This window comes from Xiphophorus maculatus, chromosome 7, assembly GCF_002775205.1.
Source record: "Xiphophorus maculatus strain JP 163 A chromosome 7, X_maculatus-5.0-male, whole genome shotgun sequence".
In the NCBI taxonomy this organism is placed as follows: domain Eukaryota; kingdom Metazoa; phylum Chordata; class Actinopteri; order Cyprinodontiformes; family Poeciliidae; genus Xiphophorus; species Xiphophorus maculatus.
Window position 1 is genome coordinate 12,847,848 of NC_036449.1, and position 22,725 is coordinate 12,870,572.

Genomic DNA, 22,725 nt, shown 5'->3' on the forward strand with positions numbered 1-22,725 from the left:
CAACACAATCTCCAGCTTTACACCACCGCCACCTCCGGGAGAAACAGGGAAGGATCACCGGGATCGGAGAGCCTCGGCTGACACGTTTAAATCTCTTTAAACGTTTCTCTTTTAATCCAAGCTATACAATCCGTGGTCACGACGGTGGTGCTACATACCAGGAGGCCGGTATGGGGGAGCACACGGCGTTTCTGCTCTTACTGGTGGCGACCTTGACGCTTTCATCTGAGGTGAGCAATACATAGCGGAGAAACCGCAGCCTGTGGCGGGGTGTTGGCGAGCTGTTCCCAGGCTCCGATAGGCTGCGGCGGGCCTGTCGATAGAAACGGTGGTAAACCGATGTGGCGCATTGATATAACGGCTATAACGTAGACGTAACGGCTAAACCGTAGCTCTACGGCAGCCTGTATAAAAAAAAATAATAATACAGGCTGTCTTACTTATCTGACAGATGTAACAATACAAATAAACGGTGTCCGCTTATATTTAAGCTTACAAAATAATTTATTCTAAGCATTCACATCTTTTTTCCAGGAGCTCATCTAGATAACGGGCCTGTTGGAGATTTACTGCGTAGGATAAACAGTCACATCAGTGACCAGGCCCGCCGTTAGATGTCAGTGATTGACAGCCAGGTCTTTGTTGCCATGTTGGATGTTTTTAACCTGGTTCGAAATATTTTTTTGGAATCCGCTCATAAATACTCCTTAATAAATGTTATTTTTTTCCCGAACAGATTCAAATAATTCTAACAAGGGGTCAAGTCAGCTAACGTCTGCTAGCTTTATTCCATAAACTTTAATAACAGCTTGGGCTCCTGCTAAGAGAAAAAACAAAGATTTCTACGTCAGTTTGCTCTTTTGAAGGTTACACGACACGACGAGCATTTCACTTTTATTTGGAAATATCCAGCTGTTACTATTAACAGCATGGAGGGTTTTACCTAAGCTATCGTGAGATAGCTGCGGGCTAGTGGTAAACTGCTGAGGAGAATGGAAAAAAAAATATGCAGACCGATTAGTTTCACTCAGCAAGATGGCGCCTGTAGCTCCTGTGCTGCTGCTGCTGCTGCTGCTGCTGTGCTGGACCAGAGATGCTGCTCTGCTCAGGCCTGCCTGCCTGTACCGTACATTACTAGAAGTTAACATGGCATTGCTGATGTAATTTTTCAGTAATACACATTTATGGTCTCAAACTCTCACTAATCTGGAGTGAAGTTTAAGATTTTCTTTTATTTTATTCCCACCAAACATCAATGTTACTCAATATAAAATGCCTGCCCTTAATTAAAGCACAATACTATTTTTTTATTCTAAAAATTCACCATTTTATGGTTCTTTCTTTTGATATTCAGCAAGGAGTTCACCTTTTAATGTACCAAGTTATGTATACACTGCAAACATCTGAGGTTATATAGCAAGTTTATTCTTAACATGTACAAGATCTAGCCTACCTACTCTAAGGAGCAAAAGCGTTCTTTAAAACGTGAAATTATTTATTGTGTTTGTTAAAATATTTATTAATGATCTCTCCACTTAAGTCCAACATCTGCATACTTATTACTATGTTAATCCAACAGTTTAGTAGATGTGAAGCTATAGAGAAAAACAAAAGCTTTATCAAACCTAATTGAAGCCATAATTTTTATTCACAAAAATAACCGATCAGAAGGACAGAACATTTTAAACAAAGTGTCTTCATAGTGAAGCTGCACATTATATTACGGATTTATTGTTATTGCAGCATTACAGTATGAAATATCAGCATTGCAAAAGAATTGCTAAGACTATATTAACTGGACTGCTAATTGCATGTGAGCACCATGCACTCAGTGTCTCTATGCCAGTTAGACAGATTAGTTTGCGATGATTATTGTTTAATGCAGTCAAAATTATTTTACTAGGGAAGTATGATAATTTGTTAAAGTGATTAAAAACTAAAATTAAGTTGTTTCATTGCCAAACCATCAGATAAAAACAGCTTCAGAAATCTTAAGATGAAAATATTAAACTTAAATTTATTTCTAGTACCTGGATATAACACTATGTTTCAGATTAACCTAAAGCAAAAAGATATTAACACTATTTTGTCAAGTATTTGTGTATTTATTGCAAGCCAAAATAGCACTGTGGGTGAAGAAAAGGCCAACCAGAGGCCGCCCAGGTAGCACCGTCTTAAAGCTACAGTTAGCAGCATGTCTGTTAATTAGCCAACGCTGTACACGCTACCAGAGCAGGTAGCCTGGCTAATCAACCAGCCACGAGTGTCAGTTAGCATTGTGCCTAAGCATGTCAGCTTCCCAAGAAAAAAATAAATTAATTAATATTGCATTTAATCCTTATAACCAGGAGTAATTAGAAGTAATTTTTGCTTTTCAGTTTTTATTAAAGAAAAGCAATAATAACGTTTTATTAAAAGAAAAAATGCTAGATGATTTCTGCGATGTGAGAAATTCATACCTCGGTACCTGTTGGTCCCAAGCTTCCTGAATCGTTATCATTATACAACATTTATAGATGTTCTTTGGTAGCTAGGCTCAGGAATATGTTTTGATTTTTGTAATTCAATTGGACCATTTCATTTTAATGATTGGCTTATTATTCTTGATATTTTTAGTGGAAAACAACCACAAACACAGTGAAAGCAGTCAGTAAACATGACTTCTTCAACTTTCAAAGGCTGTTGTTGCCACTCCCTAACCGCCAAGCTTTGTTGTTTGGCTGTATGCAAAAAGCCAGTCTAACAAGTTACATTTGTGCAAATAAGGCAAGGAAATTTTGTTGACATTACATTTTAGTGTTTACAGATGCTTTAAAGGATTATTTCTTGAAAGCTATTACGCTGTACAGAATACAACAAACAGCTTAGCATTGAATGCTGGAGTTACTGGCAGATGAAAACAAATATAAACTGTAAAATATGAAATTGAACCACACAGCCGATTCAGTGACAGACATCATGCAACTTGCCTCCCACGTGAGATTAGAACTACAAAGAAAAAACATGTTTTGTAGAAGGGAAGTATTGCTCTGATTCTTTCAGGCAGAGGACTTCAACTTTTATTTTACACATAAACATAGTTAGGAATGTTTTGCCAGATTGTGGCACCAATCTGGCAAAACATTGGCAGCTTTGTAAAGTCTGGAAAGTAACTCTCATAAGGAACACAACCATTGCACACATCTGGTGGTCTGTAAATGGATAGATTAGTTTATTTACTCATGGTTGTGCTGATTGTCCTTTTTGTTCACTGCTGTCTGCTAAAGCCTTGTGGAGCAGTGCTGCTTTGTTGTTGTCTACTTTCACTCTCTCTGTTGTTGAAGGTTCTAAGATAGCTATAACAAAAAATACCATCTTGCCTTGTTTTTGTTATGATTTTTATTTCTGTGGTGGCCAGGTTCCAAAGAACAAAGGGCTTCATTTTTCTTGGCTGAGACACTTATTTCTTACATTCCTACTGCTAAATATTTATCCTGTACAATTCAGCTGAAAAAAAAACAAGTCTGTAAAAATGTAAGCTTATGAAAAAATAGAAAATGTGCAATAATCTAGTTTAAAACTTTGTAAATAATTACACTAAGGCTTTCTTGACGCACCTTTTGATTCAGTTTAAGCATCCAGTCCTTTTCTTTACTTAGTAATATTTGCCCACTCTAACTTGCAAAAGATCTCCAAATTGATCGGATTATCTATCATTCTTCATTCTCTGATAAATCTTCTGTTACATTCTGGTTAGGCCATTCCAACAGTTTTTATTCCTTGTCAACTCTCTGTAAATTCTGGCTTTAGTTATAGAATACAATAAGCAAATCTCAAGAAAATCCTGCTCGGATTATTTGCGGTTAATTCAATTCTCCGTATATAATGGCAGGTGTGTCCGCAGGAATGCCAAATTATGAAATTGAATCAAAAGGTTGAATGGTGTGAGCACTTAGCAACCAGCTTATTGCAGCTCAATGTGTTAATACTTATTAATTCTCAGTGGTAAACTGACAGAAGGTTAAATTTAGCTTTAAAAGGTTCTTCCAGGGTTTTTCACTGCTGCCGTCTTTCTCATTCAGGTGCCCATGGACGACTCTGTGGGTTTGCTAACTGAGCCTCAGGTGGCCATGTTCTGTGGGAAGTTGAACATGCACATCAACGTACAGACTGGGAAATGGGAGTCTGACCCATCTGGTACCAAGAGCTGCATTGGCACCAAGGAGGGCATCCTGCAGTACTGCCAAGAGGTACTGAGACAGAATGTTACTGCAGATAGACTGGGAACAGACAGGGATGAACAGAGACCCCACCTAAAGAATAAAAATGCAGATAATGCCACATAAAATTCTGAAAACTTGTTTTCCTTTATCAGGTGTACCCAGATCTACAGATCACAAATGTTGTCGAGGCCAACCAACCCATCAGCATTCCAAACTGGTGCAAGAAGGGTCGCAAGCAGTGCCGGAGTCACACGCACATCGTGGTGCCGTACCGCTGCCTGGGTAAGCAGCTGGGATGCTGCAGCTGTGGGTAGCTGAGGGATAACGTTTGAAGAGATGAGTGTCCAACAGTAATCTCATGACTGTGTTGCAGTCGGGGAGTTTGTCAGCGACGCCTTGCTGGTTCCCGACAAGTGCAAGTTCCTGCACCAGGAGCAGATGAACAAGTGTGAGAGTCACCTGCACTGGCACACTGTAGCCAAGGAGGTGAGGATGGATAGCAGGCGCTGCCTGGCTTCACACAGTTTATCTTCACTTGTCTTGTTTTGCTTTTTTCATCCAGCCTATACTTTTATCAGTTTCAGATTTACTCTGCCACTGTCTTGCTGATATGTGTGCCCCATATCTTTTAAAAATAATTTTACATTCTATTGTATGTCACTTATCGAGTTATTTAAGCAACGTTGGAATTATAACCTTATGCAGGCTTAAATGTCACAACAACTAGCTTTTAGGATGATTCCACAAGGTGTCCGCACATCCTTAAAAAGTCTTCAATTCATGTATATAAAATTAAGGCCTTAAAATGTCTTAAATTCATTAGAAGAATGTAAGTTGGCCCTAAATATGTTAATCACAGGTCTTAAATTTTGTCTTGAAAGGACTATTTAACCTCATTTATTCTATGTATTTTTCTCATGGGACATTTCTGTCAGGCACCTTCATTGCCTTATGTGACTTGCTGCTGTCTTTGTTAGCTCCCTAGTTAGCTTTTTTGCCTCTATCATGGGTGAGTACAAATTTACCCAGCTGGCTGGACAAAGTAATAGATTTCTTTGGCGATACAGGTCTTAAATTCCATTCATAAAGGTATTTTAAAAGTCTTAGAAAGTCTTAAATTTGAGTCGGTAAAGCTGCAGAAACCTTAATTCAAGGTTATGTGGTGTGGCTTTTGGAGACCGTTTGTATGCAGTTCACTAATCGAAGACTTCTTTTATTCAGTCTTGTGGAGACCGCTCAATGAATCTCCATGACTACGGGATGCTGTTGCCGTGCGGCATCGATCGTTTCCGAGGTGTGGAGTTTGTGTGCTGCCCGGCGGAGGAAGAGCGCAAGTCGGACAGCGCGGAACAAAATGAGGAGGAGTCTGACGTCTGGTGGGGCGCAGCTGAGAACGAATATTCTGACAACAGGTACATCATATCGCCGCTCACCTGCACACATATGCCTCCGTCTGCCCATACAAACACTGACCCGGCTCCTCTGTCGGCAGCATGACGCGCCCGGTGGACACGCAACCGGCTGCCGCAGAGGACGACGAGGATGACGACGAGGAAGAAGAAGCCTTCGAAAGGGACGAGGACGGAGACGGCGATGAAGATGACGAGGAAGACGACGACGACGACGTCATCGATGAGCAGGATAGCGACGAGCGCAGCGCCAGCGTCGCCATGACGACCACCACCACGACCACCACTGAGTCTGTTGAGGAAGTTGTGCGAGGTAAGACGTGAGGCTGGGCGCCTCCTTCGTGTTGATCCACTTTATTTCATTTTGACGTTTTCCATCACATTCAGAAGCTCCATTCCTGCTTTGACGTTTGTTCCAATGTGCCTGCGTGTGTGTGTGTGTGTGCGTGTGTGTGTGTGTACGTAACCTCAGCGGTGTGCTGGGCCCGCGCTGATTCAGGCCCCTGTCACGCCATGCTGGAACGTTGGTACTTCGTCCCCAAACAGGGTCGCTGTGCTCCCTTCCTTTTCGGGGGCTGCGGGGGCAACAGGAATAACTTTAATTCGGAGGAGTACTGCCTGACTGTGTGTAGCAGCTCGTGTAAGTCCTTCCTGACTGGAGATGGACCACGAAGTGTCCACCTCACCGGCCTGATCCCTGTCCTCAGGCTAACCCTGCTGACCGTTTATTTCCTCTTATTCGCATACTCTACAGTCGCTCTGATGCCTCTTAACCACTCAGAGCTCTGACTGTGTATAGTCTTGTCTTGTGTTGAGCATGAAATGCCATCATCCTTCACGCCTTTCTGCATTCTTCTTCTTTTATGCCAACTAATCTAAGGGGATTAATCTTAATCTTGTAGTTCAACTGAAATTTTGAGATTTTACAGGTGGCGACACGTGATTCTCATCCAGTTAAATGAGATGTTCTTAATTTTCCCATATTTGTCAAAATTTGTAAAAAAAAAAAAAACACAGTCAGTGTTTGCTCATCTTATAATTTGTGTTTTTCTGATTGATCCACTCCTTTAACAATATTGTACAGTTCAAATTAAAAAAAAGAAATGATAATTTCCTTACTTTTCCTTCATTTGTCCCAATTATGATTTTTTAGGGTGAAGACATTCCTTTTTCATTGTGAATGTATTTGAAAAGGGTGGACAATCCTTTTGATTCTTTGGGAAAACCCATATTGATTAAATAAGCAAAATAACGTGCACAGCCTATAATACAGGTTTACAAGGCAGGGACACAAAAAAACAAAACAGGCTGCGACTTAAAGAAAATCCCCCTGTGTCGAGCACTGCTGCTCAGCTCCTGGGGGTGTGTCGCACAAAATGACAAGACAGCAGACCAACAGTGGGTGTCTTCAGCTGAGTTTTGTAACAGATGTCGAAACCAACCCTGTAACACAAGTAATTGAGACAAAAAGAGCCGTTTGACTGCTTTCGGGTTTTATTTGGGAGCCTGGGTTTATTATTTAGCCATGGGTGTCTTTAAGCAAAGCAGAAAGACGTTATTATCAGCAGGAACTACCTGACCTCATGCAGCTTCAGGCAGGAAATCTATCAGTACGTCACTTTATTAGTTTTAGGGAAGGAACATTCTTTTAGGCCCAAAATAATTATCTGGCTGAATTAAAAACAATATTAAATGAAGAAAAAAAATTGAAGAAACATTTTTTTTAATTAAGTAAAAAATAAAATGTGCTTGGAATGCTATGAGATGAAGAATAAACAACAAATGATTGCAGCTGTTAAATTGTTTTTTTTTTTTTTTTTTTGTTTGATAGAATAATATCATCTTTTACCAAATGTATTATTTTATAATCATTTTTTCAATAAAACACAGTCAGCAATTGGGCTGGTGACGTTTGAACTCTAAAGTCGGAGAACAGAGCTAAGATGTTGCGTGAAAAAGTCAATCAAGGATAGAGCCCTTTTGACCGTCAATTTATATTTAAATCCATGTCGTGTAATTATTGCTGACCTAAATTACTAACTCTTCTTCCAGCATGAAGACAAAGAAGTCTGGATTGCGCCTGCATGCGTTTCGACTCGTGTGACTGCATGCTTTGTTCTGCAGAGTTTACGGTTGTCACTCTCTCTCTTTGTTTGTGTCAGCTGAGGGCTCATAGCTGAAAGAAGTTGTGGGCTGTTGGTGCAGTTTGCCCTGATCTTGAGTCAGCGTGTTGCAGCTTGTCTGCAGATACCCAAAGATAATTTCTTTTTTTAGAGATTTCAGCTTTCATGACTTTTCATAGCCTTTGTGTCAATTGCTAGATTGTAAAAACACTTCAAGATGTGTACATAACAGCTTTTATGTGACTAACTGCTTATCAGTGAAGACAAATTTTCCCTAACTTCCCACACCATCTTTTGTATACCGTATACAGTCCGCTCTGGATTCATTCCTCCTCTCATTTCCCCCCCCCATTCAGTGCCCACCATAGCGCCCAGTCCTCCGGATGCAGTGGATCAGTACCTTGAATCGCCAGGGGATGACAATGAGCACACGGATTTCCGAAAAGCCAAAGAAAGCCTGGAAGCCAAACACCGTGAAAAAATGTCTCAGGTGCGTGACTTCACATCCGAAACAACAACGCGAGGATAATTCCGGTGCCAAGAAATGTAATCGTAAGTTGTTTGACTCTCAGGTGATGAGGGAGTGGGAGGAGGCGGAGAGACAAGTGAAGAATCTTCCTCGTTCGGATAAGAAAGCTGTAATTCAGGTGGGACTCAAGTGTTTGTTTCAGTGAAATGAAAGCAAAGTTGCAGTCACACAAAGTGTGATTCTCATCCAAAGTTTAAAGGGGATTTATCCCCAGTTAAAAATGTACATTCTTCTGGCATCACACCAGGCTGTCCACGCATCCTGTAAAAGTCTTAAATTCAAGTATCCAAAATTACAGCCTTAAAATGTTTTCAACTCATATAAAAAAAAAGTAAGTTTTCCAACTTATTCCCAGGTCTTAAATTTTGTTTTAAGAGGACTGTTTAATGTCGTATATTGGATGTATTTTTTTTATGTGTTTAGGGACTTTTTTGTCAGGCAGAATCGGTATACCGTTTGCAGTTTTCTGGCCGATTACTGATCTTTAAAAACCCTGACTTGCAGATTCCGATTTTGGCCAATATTGATTTTTTTGTGTGAAATGTTGCTAAACATAGAAAGAAAGCCACTGAGTTGTCAATAGTCAGTCAAAACTTTCTCTCGATAGAACAAAACATGTTAGACCTTTGTGGAGGTAGATTAGATTGATGGATAAGATCGGTTTCAGATATAAGTATCGGCTGATCACCGATCTCCCAAAATTAAGGAAACCTTGGCCGATTTATTGATGCACCCCTACTTCCTGTGACTCAATGCGACTTAAGCTACCACTTACTATCTGCTAATATACCCTTACTAGCTACCTAGCTTTTTTGCATCTATCATGGGTAATGCAAATTTATCGGCAGTTGGCTGGACAAAATCTGTTCATTTCTTTGGAGGTATGGGTCTTAAATTCAATTCATAATGGTCTTAAAAAACTCTTAAAGGGTCTTAAATTTGAGTTGGTGAAACCTGCAGAAACCCTGACACCAACTGACTGGGTTTTGAAATGTGTCATGCATGCAGCACTTCCAGGAGAAGGTGGAAGCCCTGGAGCAGGAGGCTGCAGAGGAGCGGCAGCAGCTGGTGGAGACGCACATGGCTCGGGTGGAGGCCCTGCTCAACAGCCGCAGGCGCCTTTCTCTGGAAAATTATCTCAGCGCCCTTCAGGCTAATCCTCCACGGGTACTTCTGCACGGTCGCACCACACCTGCAAAACCAGTTTAATTACACCTGCCTGCAAAAGTAATCACGTGTCTTTAATCTCTCTGCATCGTTTCATCTCACAACCACAAACTTCCGCATGTTTTATTAGGAATTTATTTGATGGAAAAAAACAAATGTCGTGCATCATCGCAGTAGTGAAAGGAAAGTGAATATCTCAAAAGTGTGGCTTGCATTTGTGTACTTTTAATTGAAATCCCATGAAAGCAATTGGTTTTAGGATGGGAAGCATATGGAAGAAGATCCTCAGGTTAGATGAGGCCAAAAATGAAATATTATAATTTACAAGCAAATCATTTTGTGTGACTGAAAGTAAAGGTTATCGCTCAGAAACACCATTCCACACGGTGGTGGCAGCATTATGCTGTGGGAATATTTCTTTTCAGCAGAGACAGGGAATGTGTCTGCTGAACCTGTTTAGGTTTCCATTTGTTGCAACTAAGACTGTATATCCAATTATGTATTGTTATTAGTTCTTTGGTTTATTTAATAAAATCCCAATTAAATGAACTGAGGTTTGTGGTTGTAATGTGATAATATGTGTAAAAGTCTCAGGAAATGTGAATGCTTTTTTAAAAGACAGTCCGTTTGTACCCTAATAAACAAAAACTGGCATGAAACATGTACATGTTTATTAACTGGTGTCACCGACAGTCCCGACAGGTGCTGAGCCTGCTGAAGAAGTATGTCCGTGCAGAACAGAAGGACAGGCAGCACACACTGAAACACTACGAACACGTCCGCACCGTCGACCCAAAGAAGGCTGCTCAGATCCGCCCTCAGGTGCTGAAACCTATACACCACGACCACTTTCTTTTTTCCGGTGGAAAACATGGTTTGGAGTTTTGACTCTGACCTCTCTTTTCACCTCTTGACCTTTAGGTTCTGACTCACCTCCGTGTGATTGATGAGAGGATGAATCAGTCACTAGGTCTGCTCTACAAGGTGCCCAGTGTGGCTAGTGAGATCCAAAAACAAGTTGGTAAGTGTTCCCCTAATGATGGCGTTTGGACTCACTTTGTCACACAAATCCTCTGCACTTAAAGAGATTTATTTGGAGAACACTTTTTTTTGTTGCTGACTGTTTGCAGTAATTAGCTGTGATCCAAAATGACACACAAGCCTAATCCTTAAATACTCTTGTTTTGGTTTGACATGATGCTAATCCCAAGTAAAGAAAAAAAAGATTTTAGGTGATAGAAATGCAAAGTAGGAAGTAGCTGTGAATTAGATACCTGCTATTTAAAGGTTTTTACAGATAAATATCTCACAGTCCATAAACAGAAAACGTTAAGATTATGACATCACTGTCAAAGCACCAAGACATGACATGCTGTAAACATCCACAGCTCAACTGGACAAATGTCAGTCACACAGGCCACAAATCAGGCTTGTATGAAATGACTTTCCTTCTTGTTGAAACAAAGCCCAAGGACCTCTGTTTGAAGGAGACACCACAAACCGAAGGCTGCTCTGGCCAGAAGAGACCAACATTAACATTTTTTTTTGCCCCTGTTCAAAATACTGAACCATGAAACACAATGGCGGCAGCATTATGTTGTGGAGAAGATTTCTTCTACAGGGAAATTGAAGCTGGTCAGGTTCAGTTTCCAGCTGGACAATAACCTGTAAACAGACAGTCAGCAATGGATCTTATCCATTCCACTACAATGGAACGGATAAGATCAATGCATTCTAGTGTTCAAATGGCCTAGTCAAAGCCTCAAAACCAATTCAAAATCTGGGCCAATACTCAGAGTTTCTCCATCTAATCTCACCAAGTTTGAGCTAATTTGGGAGGAAGAAATCGGCCTCTAGATGAGTCAAGCCTGTCGAAGTAAACCCCAAATGACTAGCAGCTACAGATGAGTATCAAGTGTTGACTCTGTGGCTTCAGTTACATTGTGGTTGTAATGAGATGTAAAAATAAAGCTTAAGGAATATAAATACTTGAGCGAGGCAGTTTATCTGATTCGGAAGGGATTAGGCGCCAACTTACGTAACATTATCTTTTCGCTGTGCAACCAGAAAACAACTAATTCTGCTCTCACAGACACAGGATTATGCTGGTTCCCTGTGCTTAATCAACGGGAGTCCAATATAATAATAGTGAACTGACAGTCATATAATTTAGAGTTCAACTGTGTTAAAATTGTGCCACAGTATGTGGTTAACTTGCCGCAAAGAGACATTGAGACAACACTGCGCTCCACATGGATGGATTAGTCACTTTGCGAGGAGGTTTGTGAAAGTTTCAGGCGGTGGATGAATCAGGCGCGCAATATGTGCTGCGTGTGGGAGATCTGGTAAGGACAGAGAATGAATCCAATGATTCTCATTGCTATTACTAAATTATGAGACGTTTTCTTTGGAGAGCGAAGAGGTCATCCTAACCCTACAGCAACAATAAGACATTATATCTTTTTAAATATTAATGTTACATTGACAAATGGTCAGGATGAAAGAATCTTAATTTAGGTCATTTTACATCCTATCACCTGCTGTAAGGCAACTATAAGTTCGGTTCCGTTAGCATGGCACCATCATGCTAAATGAACTAGCTACTTTTACTCACTTACCCCCTCCCACCGTCTCTGCCTTCCATGCTTACTCTGTTTCTTTCCCTTCCAGCGATTATAGTGCAGAGAGTCCAGTCTGAGCTGTCTCAGCAAGTCTCTTCCCTGCAGAGCGACGGGCGGGTGAGTCCCACTCACATATGCCTCCTGCATGTATAAATAGCGTTAAAGCCAAACAATATGACAGTTGGGACAAAGTCACGAAGCACAAAGAAACTTAAATGCTGACGTGGTGGGTGCGCAAAAATATAAGCTGAGCCCCAAACATTTCTATCAGACTGTGGAATCACAGATTTAGGAGAATTTATTCAGTGTTTTTGTGTGATTTTGGCTCTTAAGGCCATCAATCATTCTTGTGACTCAGTCTTTTGGGGACAACTCGTCAGATTTGGAAAGCCTTTCACTCTTACGCATCCTGATTAATGTCCCTCTGCGTTTGCAGGTGGACGGCAGGGTGAGCTATGGCAACGACGCGCTGATGCCAGATCAGGCCTACAGCTCTGCTCCGATGGAACCCGGCCTGGACGGACTGGGCTTCATTCACCCGGAGAGCTTCAACCAGCCAAACACTGAGAACCATGGTAATGCTTAACTTAAAGGGGTCTAGTTGAAGTAAAACTTGTGAACGGTGAACTTCTTTAATAACAATAATTAAAAAAAAACAACATTAGATTAAATGTACTTAACAGGATTTTTATGTCCCTGAAGCCAATCTTTTACAGTAAGCACTTTTCCCAGTTGGACTACATTAAATTCAGTATCTTTGAAAAGCAGCTTTATATTACCAGCACATTTCATTAGTACATGGTCATTACATGGTCTGCTCGCGTGTTAGTATAATGTCTCAGTTAGTTGAACTTTAGGCGTCATCACTTGTCGTCTCTGCAGCTCTCTCCCACACAAGCAACTGTCGACTCTCTTTTGCTTTCAGCGTCTTTGTAAAACCTTTTGTTTATTATGGAAAACCCAGATTCATTAGTGCAACGTCTCACACGACGCGCCTGTAATTTAGTGTTGCAAGTTGCGTACATGAAAGCGGGTTGTAATTGTTACAAACCACATGATTCCTTGAGGGTGCAGCTTGCATAAAGTCACAGACAGTAGTGAACCCACAACAGCTATCAGAAGTTCAGTTTAGTCCTATTCAACATTGTTTTTCTGTTTTTCTCTGCAGTTGAGCCTGTCGATGCTCGTCCCAATCCAGACAGAGGACTCCCGACACGACCTGGTACGTATCTATGTTTGCAACACCCTTTTAAATTCCTTTTATATATATATATATACAGTATATATATACAGTACAGACCAAAAGTTTGGACACACCTTTTAATCCAATGAGTTTCATTTATTTTCATGACTATTGACATTGTAGATTCACACTGAAGGCATCAAAACTATGAATAACACCTGTGGAAATATGCACTAAACAAAAAAGTGTAAAACAACTGAAAATACCTCCTTATATTCTAGTTTCTTCAAAGTAGCAACCTTTTGCTGTGATTACTGCTTTGCACACACTCTGCATTTTCTTGATGAGCTTCAAGAGGTCGTCACCTGAAATGGTTTTCACTTCATAGTTGTGCCCTGTCAGGTTAATAAGTGGGATTTCTTGCCTTATAAATAGTCATGAAAATAAAGAAAACCCATTGAATTTGAAAGGTGTGTCCAAACTTTTGGTCTGTACTGTATATATGATGCTAAAAGTAGCTTATGTAAAAATAATTTTTTTAAAAAGTTCAAAACATGTAAATATTTTACCAATCATTATTTTAGGGATTTGTTCACCTGTCGTTGACTAAAATATCTCAACAACGTTTTGATGACCTGCTGTTTTACTTTGCACAGATACGTGTAATTCTTATTTGGACTCTTTCTGTTTTTATTCTGGTACCAACATGAATCGCAATGTCATATTTTCCCAAAACTGAAGAAAATCTGTATACAGTATATATATAAACTGTATCTGCAGGTGCAATAGTTTACAGTGCAGTAAACCTTTACGGTTTACTAAACTCCACACCCTAATTTCACAACCTGCCTTCATCATGCAACACGTTGCATAACTAAAATGTTTTTTTTTTGTTGTTGTTGTTGTAAAATGCTGCTGGCTACAATGTGCAAGCATAAAGAAGCATGCTATATTTAGCATATCTATTATCTGTAGTTTCCCGAATAAAAGCTGATGAGATTGGATTTTATTTTCTGTTTTTGTTTCTCACTGTGTTTTTACTAGACATTATGAAAACAAAAGAAATACAACTGGCTTGGAGGCAAGTTTTTCTGATCCTGTTTAATTTGTTTGGAGATAGTTTCCACTCAGACCGGTCGGAACAAGGACCCATATTTATGTGCACATTTCAGCCAATCAAGTTCATCACATTGTTTGTTCAGGAAAGTACCTGGTGTTCAGAAAAGTACCTGGTTATGTGGCCTTACTGTATTCATATCTATTGAGGCTAGAAAAAATGTAACTTCTGGGCTTGAAAGGATTTTTCCCCCCCCTTTCAAGCTATAAAACCTTTGATCTTTATCAATCATTATGTTGTTGCTTTGGGGGCGGGGGGGTATCTGTAAGCAGGTACGTAACAAAGCACTTTTAGTGAAACTTTCTGTTTTCAAATAAGACTGATATGTCTGATTTCAGTTTCTGCCTTGAAGCCAGAAGAGATGCCAGAGGTGCGGATGGACACCGAAGAGAGGCAGAGCGCTGGATATGAGGTTTACCATCAAAAATTGGTAGGGATTGCCAAGCAGGTCATTCCCACCTCCCAGAGTAGTTTAGAATAGGATTCCTACGCAGTCTGGAACCCAGATTGAGTCTTTTCCTGGTCTGGATTAAAATTAAAAAACAAAAACAAAACTAAAATGTACATTCAGACTTCCAGACTTTTTTCTCTCTTTTGTGCTCTGCCAGATCCATCCATCATAAATTCAGTGAAGCTTTTGTACATATACTTTGGAAAATATATGTACTTTCCAACTTTGGAAAGTATATGGACTTTCCAAAGTACATATACTGGAAAAACGGAAAAACTGAAAAATTAAACCCAATAAATGAATAAAAGGGTAGAAACTCTATTTTTACTTAAAAAATCTTTATTTTTTGGCAAAAGTTTTTATATATCCTATGATAGCAAAGATTTCAACAATGCATCCATACCGTAAAGACTTTTTAAATGTCACTTTAGCATATACAGTACAAGGAAGCTGTTTAAATGCTACAACATTTTGTATGTTTGTAGCATTCAGTCCCTTATATTGCACTGATAAATAGTCCTGACTGACGCATCTCATCTGTAGGTGTTTTTTGCTGAGGACGTGGGGTCCAACAAGGGCGCCATCATCGGGCTTATGGTTGGAGGGGTTGTCATAGCGACAGTCATTGTCATTACTTTGGTGATGCTGAGAAAGAAGCAATACACCTCCATCCATCATGGTGTAATCGAGGTAAAAGGCTAAAACCTACATGATGTGATATTCTATAAAGTTAATCCTTCATAAACTCCCTTTTTTTTTCCTGTGTTTTATTTGTTGTTGTTGTTGTTGTGGAAGGTGGACGCAGCAGTGACTCCCGAGGAGCGTCATCTGGCCAAGATGCAGCAGAACGGCTACGAGAACCCGACCTACAAATTCTTCGAGCAGATGCAGAACTGAAGGACCGCTGGCTGAGGTTTCCTTCAGGTGTGCCCCGCCCGGCTCCACACGGTCACTGTCGCGCTCTCTTCCATTCTGATCCCTTGCCCTCAGCCCCTGCAGGGACCACGAGGGCGGCTGTCAAAGCTGGTTTTTAACGTTTCAAACAGAAAAGATCAACCTTTTGCATGTCTCAGTCAGGGGTTTGGGCCAAAGGATGCTGGCATGGAACGAATATCTTTTTAATCTTTTTTTTTTCTTGCTTGATTGTACAGAGCTAAAAAGTTTCCCCCCTCAAGCAGACAAAGGTACCCCGGCTTACCTGCACGTTTCAGCCAATCACAACTCCTCGTGGTGTTTGTACAGGAAATACCTTTGTGTTTATATGACATCATCATCTGCCCTCAGATAACAGGTCGGGGCTCTTAGAGCTCCTCGCCGCACGACTGAAGTGTTTCAGGTCGGTTTTGCATAAAAAGCAGAAAACAAAGAAAAAATATATCCTCAATCAAAATATATTAAAAGCTGATGATATTTAATGTTTTGTTTTTTCATGTGTAATATAATAAGCCAGAGATTAGCTGTAAGTAAATGTAGTGCATGGCATTATCGAAGTATGTGGACGTCCTGAGAGCGGACCTCCCTTTAGATATTTTAGCAGGATTGTATATTTCCAGTGTCAACTTTGTGATCTCGTGATATGAAGGAGAAAAAAAAAAAAAAAGTATTGAGAATATGCTCTGCTTTGTCGTCGCACAGACTTGCTTTAATTCAAATCCGCTCATCTCCATGCTTCACTGTTGCGTTAGCTGCATGGGCCAAATGCTCTCTCCTCGTGTAAAATATGAAGTCTAGTAGAATCTGAAAGGAAGAAGATCGTGTTACTCTTTGCGTTTCTATGCACTCGTCATTTCCGAAGCCTGACTATTATCACCAAATATGGAAAGCGTTAATTTTGATGCCGACTGTCGCCGCACTTTGTGATGTCTTCTTTTGTTTTAGAACGAAGATTGAAGGGGTAGTCCAGAATTTTACAACGAGGTTCTGTGGCAAGATCGTAAGCAGTTAGTATCTTACCTGCTGTAGATAATTTAGTGTTCGCCTCGCTCTAACCCATCATGCTTCGTGTGAATCATGCGTACAACTTCAGGATCAGCATTGTTACACGCACAGCAAAGGTCACAGAAGAAATCTGAATAAAAAGCAGGAAAATATCAAGTTTTACTCTTTAAATTGACTAATATGAACAGAGGTTCAGGCACAGCAGCAAGGAGAAACATTGAGCTGCTTATGTGTTGCAGGACCTCTTGCAGCTCTGCATCTCTAATATTAGGAGGGTAAAAATACAATTCAACAGTAAAATGTGTTTCTATGCTTTTAAACCTGCTGTGAGAGAATCATGTATTTGACTATTATTATTTATTTATACTTTGAGCCACAGTCACATTTGCAGTCGGTGGGTATTTCTACAAAAGGATGGATTATTTACCTCAGAGGTGGATATTGGAGGCGGTGTGCCACCAATGACCTTCCTGTGTGAAACACGTACTGAGAATGGAACGTGTAAAAGCTTTTCTGGTCAGAAAAGTGAGGCAGTTTAAAAATCAACATTTTGCACTATTTTTCTTATGCTATTGATGTTTTTTAAGGTTTTGGAGTTGCTTTAAGCCTCGAGGATCAAATCACCTGGATTGATACTAAATGACGACACAAACAGTAATGTACTGCAAGTAAGATATTATCTGCTTCTAACCTCGAACAGAACCTCGCTCCTGGATCCTGAGCTACCCCTTTTATGTTAAGCTTTGGAAAGCTGTTTTTAGTAAAGCATATCATTCCTGATTTAACTAATATCTTGATTGTAAATACTTGGCCGACGGAGCATCTAGGGTTGTTGAGCCACTGAAGTGATGGTTTCCAGTTGTCTGCTCTTTTGTCCTCGTCTAAAAATCCCCCAACTCCTCACATCAATCCTTTTTGTTTCAGATCTGGCAGCAATATTGTACAGAGCAGGAGTTGTTAATCAGACATTATTTAGGGCAGTACTTACTGGAAAGTGCTTAGATGTTCTCCAGACGGTTCTGTATTTACACCACAAACATTCCTTCACCAAATCAACCCTTTCTATTTTTCTACATCCGCTGTGTATACATGTACAGTGCTGTAACGTTTCTTTCCTTGCATATCTGTTGTAATGCTCCTCAAAGCGAAAGACGTGTTCAACTCCCCTTAAGTTATTATAATAGTTACCATGAATGTGACATGCATATATTGCATTATTATGAAAATACAACACATATCACCTCTGCAAATGTACAGACACCAACTGAAGCTCTTAAATCAGGTGAATGTTTAATTAAATGCTTTTCCCCCCTCTGTTGTTTTAGTGACCTTCCTTTTGTGTGTGGTTTGAAACATTTGCTTAAAGTCAGAAAAGCTTTCTACACTCCCCCATTCCATAAATAAATTTTGAATGTACATATGACTGGCTGTTTTATTTTTCTTTTCTGGGGCATAAGTGGGGGTGGGCTTATCTAGAAAAGATTTACAGTTCACACAAAGTTGATAGAAAATGTTTTTCACTTTATCCCCCCCTAGTGGACAAAAAATGGTCCAGCACTTCATGGAAACGCACTAAATAAAATACAAAATGAGTCTTATGAAAATACACTTGCCTTCTTGGCTATCAAAAAACATGACATATTTGTATATACAGTGGATTACAGACAAAGAGCGCACAACACCAAGCCTCTAATAGCAGTTTCACTCACTCATTCAGCCATGCACACGACAATCTGTAATTATAAACACATTCTTTCCTCATCCTGAGCTCGCCTCTGTTGGGTAGAGTTAGTAAAAAGCTAAAAAAAAAAACATCACCTGCCTCAGTCTAAGCTGAATTTAACTGTATATACAACAAAGTTTTTAATCCACACTGATCGGGGATCAGCTTTGTGTATAAAGGGACGCATGATTTCCAGCCAGTACCGCGGACTCCTTCAGCTGTCCTTGTCTAGTGTGGTGGCCAGCGTGACTGTGGTGATGGGCTGTCCGAGGCCGTGCATCTGAATGCGAGCCAGTTTCTTCTGCTCGCACTCTGTCACCAGGTTGTTGAGCTCGGCGGCGCTATAGCCAATCAGAGTCCTCAAGTCGCACACAAACTTGTAGACGAAGCGCTTGCCCTGCACTTTGCTGATCATGTCCCCGTCGTAGTAGTACCTGAACCGCAACAGGCAAAGTTGATAATTAGTAAAAAACACAGTGTGCATCTCCACTCTATTTTTAAAGCTGCAGTATGTAACTTTTATTTAAAATAAAATATGTTTTACATATTTCTTATAATGACAGTATAAGACAAATAATCTGTGGGGGAAAAAAAAACAAAAAACGAGCTCCTCAGCTTTCTCCCAGTGCTACCTGCAGAAATACACCGCGTGGCCAGAAGCAACCTATCAGAGCCAGAAGGAGGGTCTTAGCGCTGTTAATCACCCTCCTGTACACACCGCTCATACTGTCCTTGCTCACTGCTACGCCACAGCTAGTTCCTGACAGCTGCTATTAATGCTAATGCTAGTTAGCATGGACACCGATGACGACGACTAAGAGGTTTTCCAGAATGGCAATTTGTTTCTCCACCATTAGCACATTTAGCAGCTTGTACACATGGGTGATTGAGAGCGCTAAAACCTTCTGGCTCTGATTGGTTGTTTTTGACTGTGAATTGTGCATTTCTGCAGATTGCAAAAGTAGTGATAGGAAGTGGAGGAGCTTTATTTATACTGTCACAACATAGTGACAGTTTTAAAAAAATATGTAAAAAACTTTTTATAAAAGCTACATACTGCAGTTTTAAGGCACTGCGTATAACTTTGTTCACTGGAGTAATATCACCTTCGCCCTATGTAAACAGTAAAGACACTCCTGCCAACTGAAGTGAAAAAGTTTCCACTCCAATATAAAGAAAACAAGCACTGTGGGTTTCTTTTAAAAAGCTAGTTTCTTTTCAGCAGCTGCTTCGCTTAAGTAAAAACCTCACCTATTATCTGAAATCAGTCAACTGTGCCAAGACGTTTACTCAACAAACGTCGTGAGAGTTTCAGCTGACACTTTGATCACAAGCACTCCCTTCCCATAAGATTCACTTTTACTCATAGGAAAAATGTAAACTGGTTAAACAACTCCAACTTGTCCAATAGATTTACCGACTCCATCTTCATCTGCTTTACGAGGCTTTGTCACATCCGCAGAAGAGTAAACAGAAGAAATATGCATTAATCTAAGCGTGCCTGCCTTGGTGGAGAAAATGCTTCCTGATGCAATATGCTTTTGAGCATAATGCATCATGCTTTCCATTTGGTGCTTTGTTCAAGAGGTGCTTTAAGGGGAATCTGCAAACTTTTCTCAACACGAGTCAGCAACCTTTACAACCCTGAGGTTTAATTATTGAAAAAGAACTTATTTGAGGAAAAACTGCTACATTTTTGATTACCTTTACATTTGAAATAAAGCTAAGTTCTTTGACTGGGCCGCAGTAGGGGGTGGATCTGCATGTTGCAGGCCCCTGCTCTACACATAACCTTTTCATGCAAGACAAAACGTTTTAATCACATATAAGAAGAGCACCTTCTTTATTTTTTGTGTCCCCTGTATGATTTGAGGCAAAACCCTGGACTTTCTTACATGGAGCTCAGATTTGTGGATTGCATCATTACTATCTGTTCCGTCAGTAGACTCTCCCGCCTGAGTCACCGCAGGCATCTCGGATGCTCCTATGATTTATCCTGTCTTTACCAGACCTTCAGGGTACAGTTGTGGAAACCCTTTTCATTCCTGCATAAGGGATTGAACCATTCAAAGCTTGGTATTTGCCTTCATTTAAACCTCCCCACAACGTCATCCCTGACCCGTGAAGACCCGTCTTCTTGGTCTTCACTAACTTCCTCTACTGAACCTCTGAGACTTTCACAGAACAGGTAGATTTATACTGACGTCACATGTGAGCATGAGTGGACTTAATGTAGCTATTAGTTGATGTCTGAAGGCATCTGGTTGCACAGGACTTTATTGAGGAGTGTCAGACTAAAGGGGCCCAAAGATCAAACTAGCATGCCTAACCTTTAGTTTAACTTTATTTTATGAATAAATTCACAATTAGGCACTATTATCATATAAAACACAAATACAACTCACTGAAGTGTCTGGGTGTAACTTAATAAAATGTCAAGGGCTTTTAATACTGCTATAAATGCCACGTGTGGAGCTAAATAATTCAGCCTATTCATTTCTTAAGAATTTTTTTACAAAATCAAAGAAAGAAGCAATGAATTAATTTACAAATTTAAGAGGCAACTTAATGAAATCAAAGAAAAATCTGGAATTTAGGAATTTTTGGAGTCCCAAATTTGAGATCAATAAATGTAGCACTATCAATCGGGAATGTTTCTAAGCCCAAATATTATTACGTAAGTAAGCCATGTATTTCTGCATCAATTTGACGCCAAGGTTAAAGATCAATTCCTGGAAGTCCCGAAACTTCAAGGTAAAAAGAAAAACATGAAATAAATGAGGAGAATCAAACCTCAGGGCTCTGCTGAGCTTCTCGTAGTTCATCGTCGGCTTGTTTTTGCGCTGGCCCCATTTCTGCGCCACAAGCTCCGGCTGGTTCAGCTTGAACTCTCCCTCCTCTCCGACCCAGGAAATGCAGTCTCTTGCGTCTTTGTCCGTCAGAAGCTCCAGCAGGAACTGCCACAGCTGGATCTGACCGTTGTTACCTGGAAACCATGGAGACAGGGCGGCCATCACAGAGGAAATAATAATATTAGTCTTTGAAATTAGCAGCAATCAAATTCAGCAACAATCATTTCTATACGAGGGCCAAAAATATACCCAATTAATGGTATTATCTGTAGAATGTAGCTCAGTAATATAGAAATGTATAAGTTTATTGATATGATTCCTCAATGGGAAACTATATACATGTTGAAATTTGTGTGAGACGTTACCTGTGCGGTTGCCGGGGGAACTGCGCTCCTCTCCTGAAATTCTGGGCGCTCTGGGGCCCCGGTTATGTTTCAGTACTTTTATAGCAGTGGGCGTGCTCACTTGAGCAGGAATTATCTGAACAGCTACAAAGACAAACAAGTGATCAGGCACATTGTAGCTAATATACAGTACAGACCAAAAGTTTGGACACACCTTCTAATTCAATGGGTTTTCTTTATTTTCTTGACTATTTATAAAGCAAGAAATCCCACTTATTAACCTGACAGGGCAACACCTATGAAGTGAAAACCATTTCAGGTGACGACCTCTTGAAGCTCATCAAGAAAATGCAGAGTGTGTGCAAAGCAGTAATCACAGCAAAAGGTTGCTACTTTGAAGAAACTAGAATATAAGGGGTATTTTCAGTTGTTTTACACTTTTTTGTTTAGTGCATATTTCCACATGTGTTATTCATAGTTTTGATGCCTTCAGTGTGAATCTACAATGTCAATAGTCATGAAAATAAATGAAACTCATTGGATTAAAAGGTGTGTCCAAACTTTTGGTCTGTGCTGTATTTATGAGTCACTTTTTTTCTGTGCTAGGATAACGTAAGTCCCACACATTAAACCAAACTCGGGTAAGTGTAACTGGATCACTTGTAACACTTACGTTGATCTATAGTGACAGTGGCGTCCCCGCCCGACTGGTCCTGACTGGCCAACACGTCTGAGATAAATATAAAGAATTACTCTCTTTATCGAGGCAAATATTTAGCAAACAACAGACAACCCTTCCAGTTTTTAGAGCAAACAGAGGCTTGTTGTGACATACATTTGCGCAGCAGCTCCAGGTGGCTCCACAGTATCTCTCCGTTTGGCACTTTCTGAAGGAACTCCTCTTGGTTGAAGCTGCAGAGCTCTCGGCCGGGGATGTGGATGCTGCCGATCTCCATCTCATCGATGTTGAATTCCTTCATGACCCACACAGCCCAGTGGATCACCTGGTCAGCTGTCCAGAGCAAAGGATCTGAGGAAGAGGAGGGAGGTTAGGATCCTTACAGCC

The 22,725-nt window shown here is 40.4% G+C and overlaps 2 protein-coding genes across 4 annotated transcripts in view; one reads left to right on the plus strand and one right to left on the minus strand.

Annotated features, from left to right (window-relative positions):
* On the plus strand, positions 1-18,160 carry LOC102232862 (amyloid-beta A4 protein-like). 2 transcript variants are annotated; one of them, XM_023337144.1, is made up of 18 exons: positions 1-230; positions 4,062-4,229; positions 4,355-4,484; positions 4,576-4,688; positions 5,424-5,614; positions 5,695-5,924; positions 6,084-6,251; positions 8,091-8,224; positions 8,307-8,381; positions 9,272-9,430; positions 10,124-10,252; positions 10,352-10,451; positions 12,101-12,168; positions 12,488-12,626; positions 13,220-13,273; positions 14,690-14,781; positions 15,346-15,492; positions 15,598-18,160. In XM_023337144.1, the coding sequence occupies exons 1-18, from the start codon at positions 171-173 to the stop codon at positions 15,697-15,699; spliced, it is 2,259 nt and encodes a 752-aa protein (XP_023192912.1). In that variant the 5' UTR covers positions 1-170; the 3' UTR covers positions 15,700-18,160. The 2 variants fall into 2 exon arrangements, with proteins under 2 accessions (XP_023192912.1, XP_005798128.1); XM_005798071.2 differs by lacking the exon at positions 6,084-6,251 and having other exon boundaries at positions 2-230.
* Positions 16,376-22,725, minus strand: part of gabpa (GA binding protein transcription factor alpha subunit) — a 10,247-nt gene continuing 3,897 nt past the window's right edge. For both annotated transcript variants that reach the window (XM_023337146.1, XM_023337147.1), the window contains exons 6-10: positions 22,495-22,689; positions 22,333-22,389; positions 21,681-21,803; positions 21,257-21,449; positions 16,376-18,897 (exon numbers count right to left, since the gene is read on the minus strand). In XM_023337146.1, the coding sequence (XP_023192914.1) occupies positions 18,678-18,897; positions 21,257-21,449; positions 21,681-21,803; positions 22,333-22,389; positions 22,495-22,689 (788 nt within the window). In that variant the 3' untranslated portion in view covers positions 16,376-18,677. The remainder of the gene's footprint in view (positions 18,898-21,256; positions 21,450-21,680; positions 21,804-22,332; positions 22,390-22,494; positions 22,690-22,725) is intronic.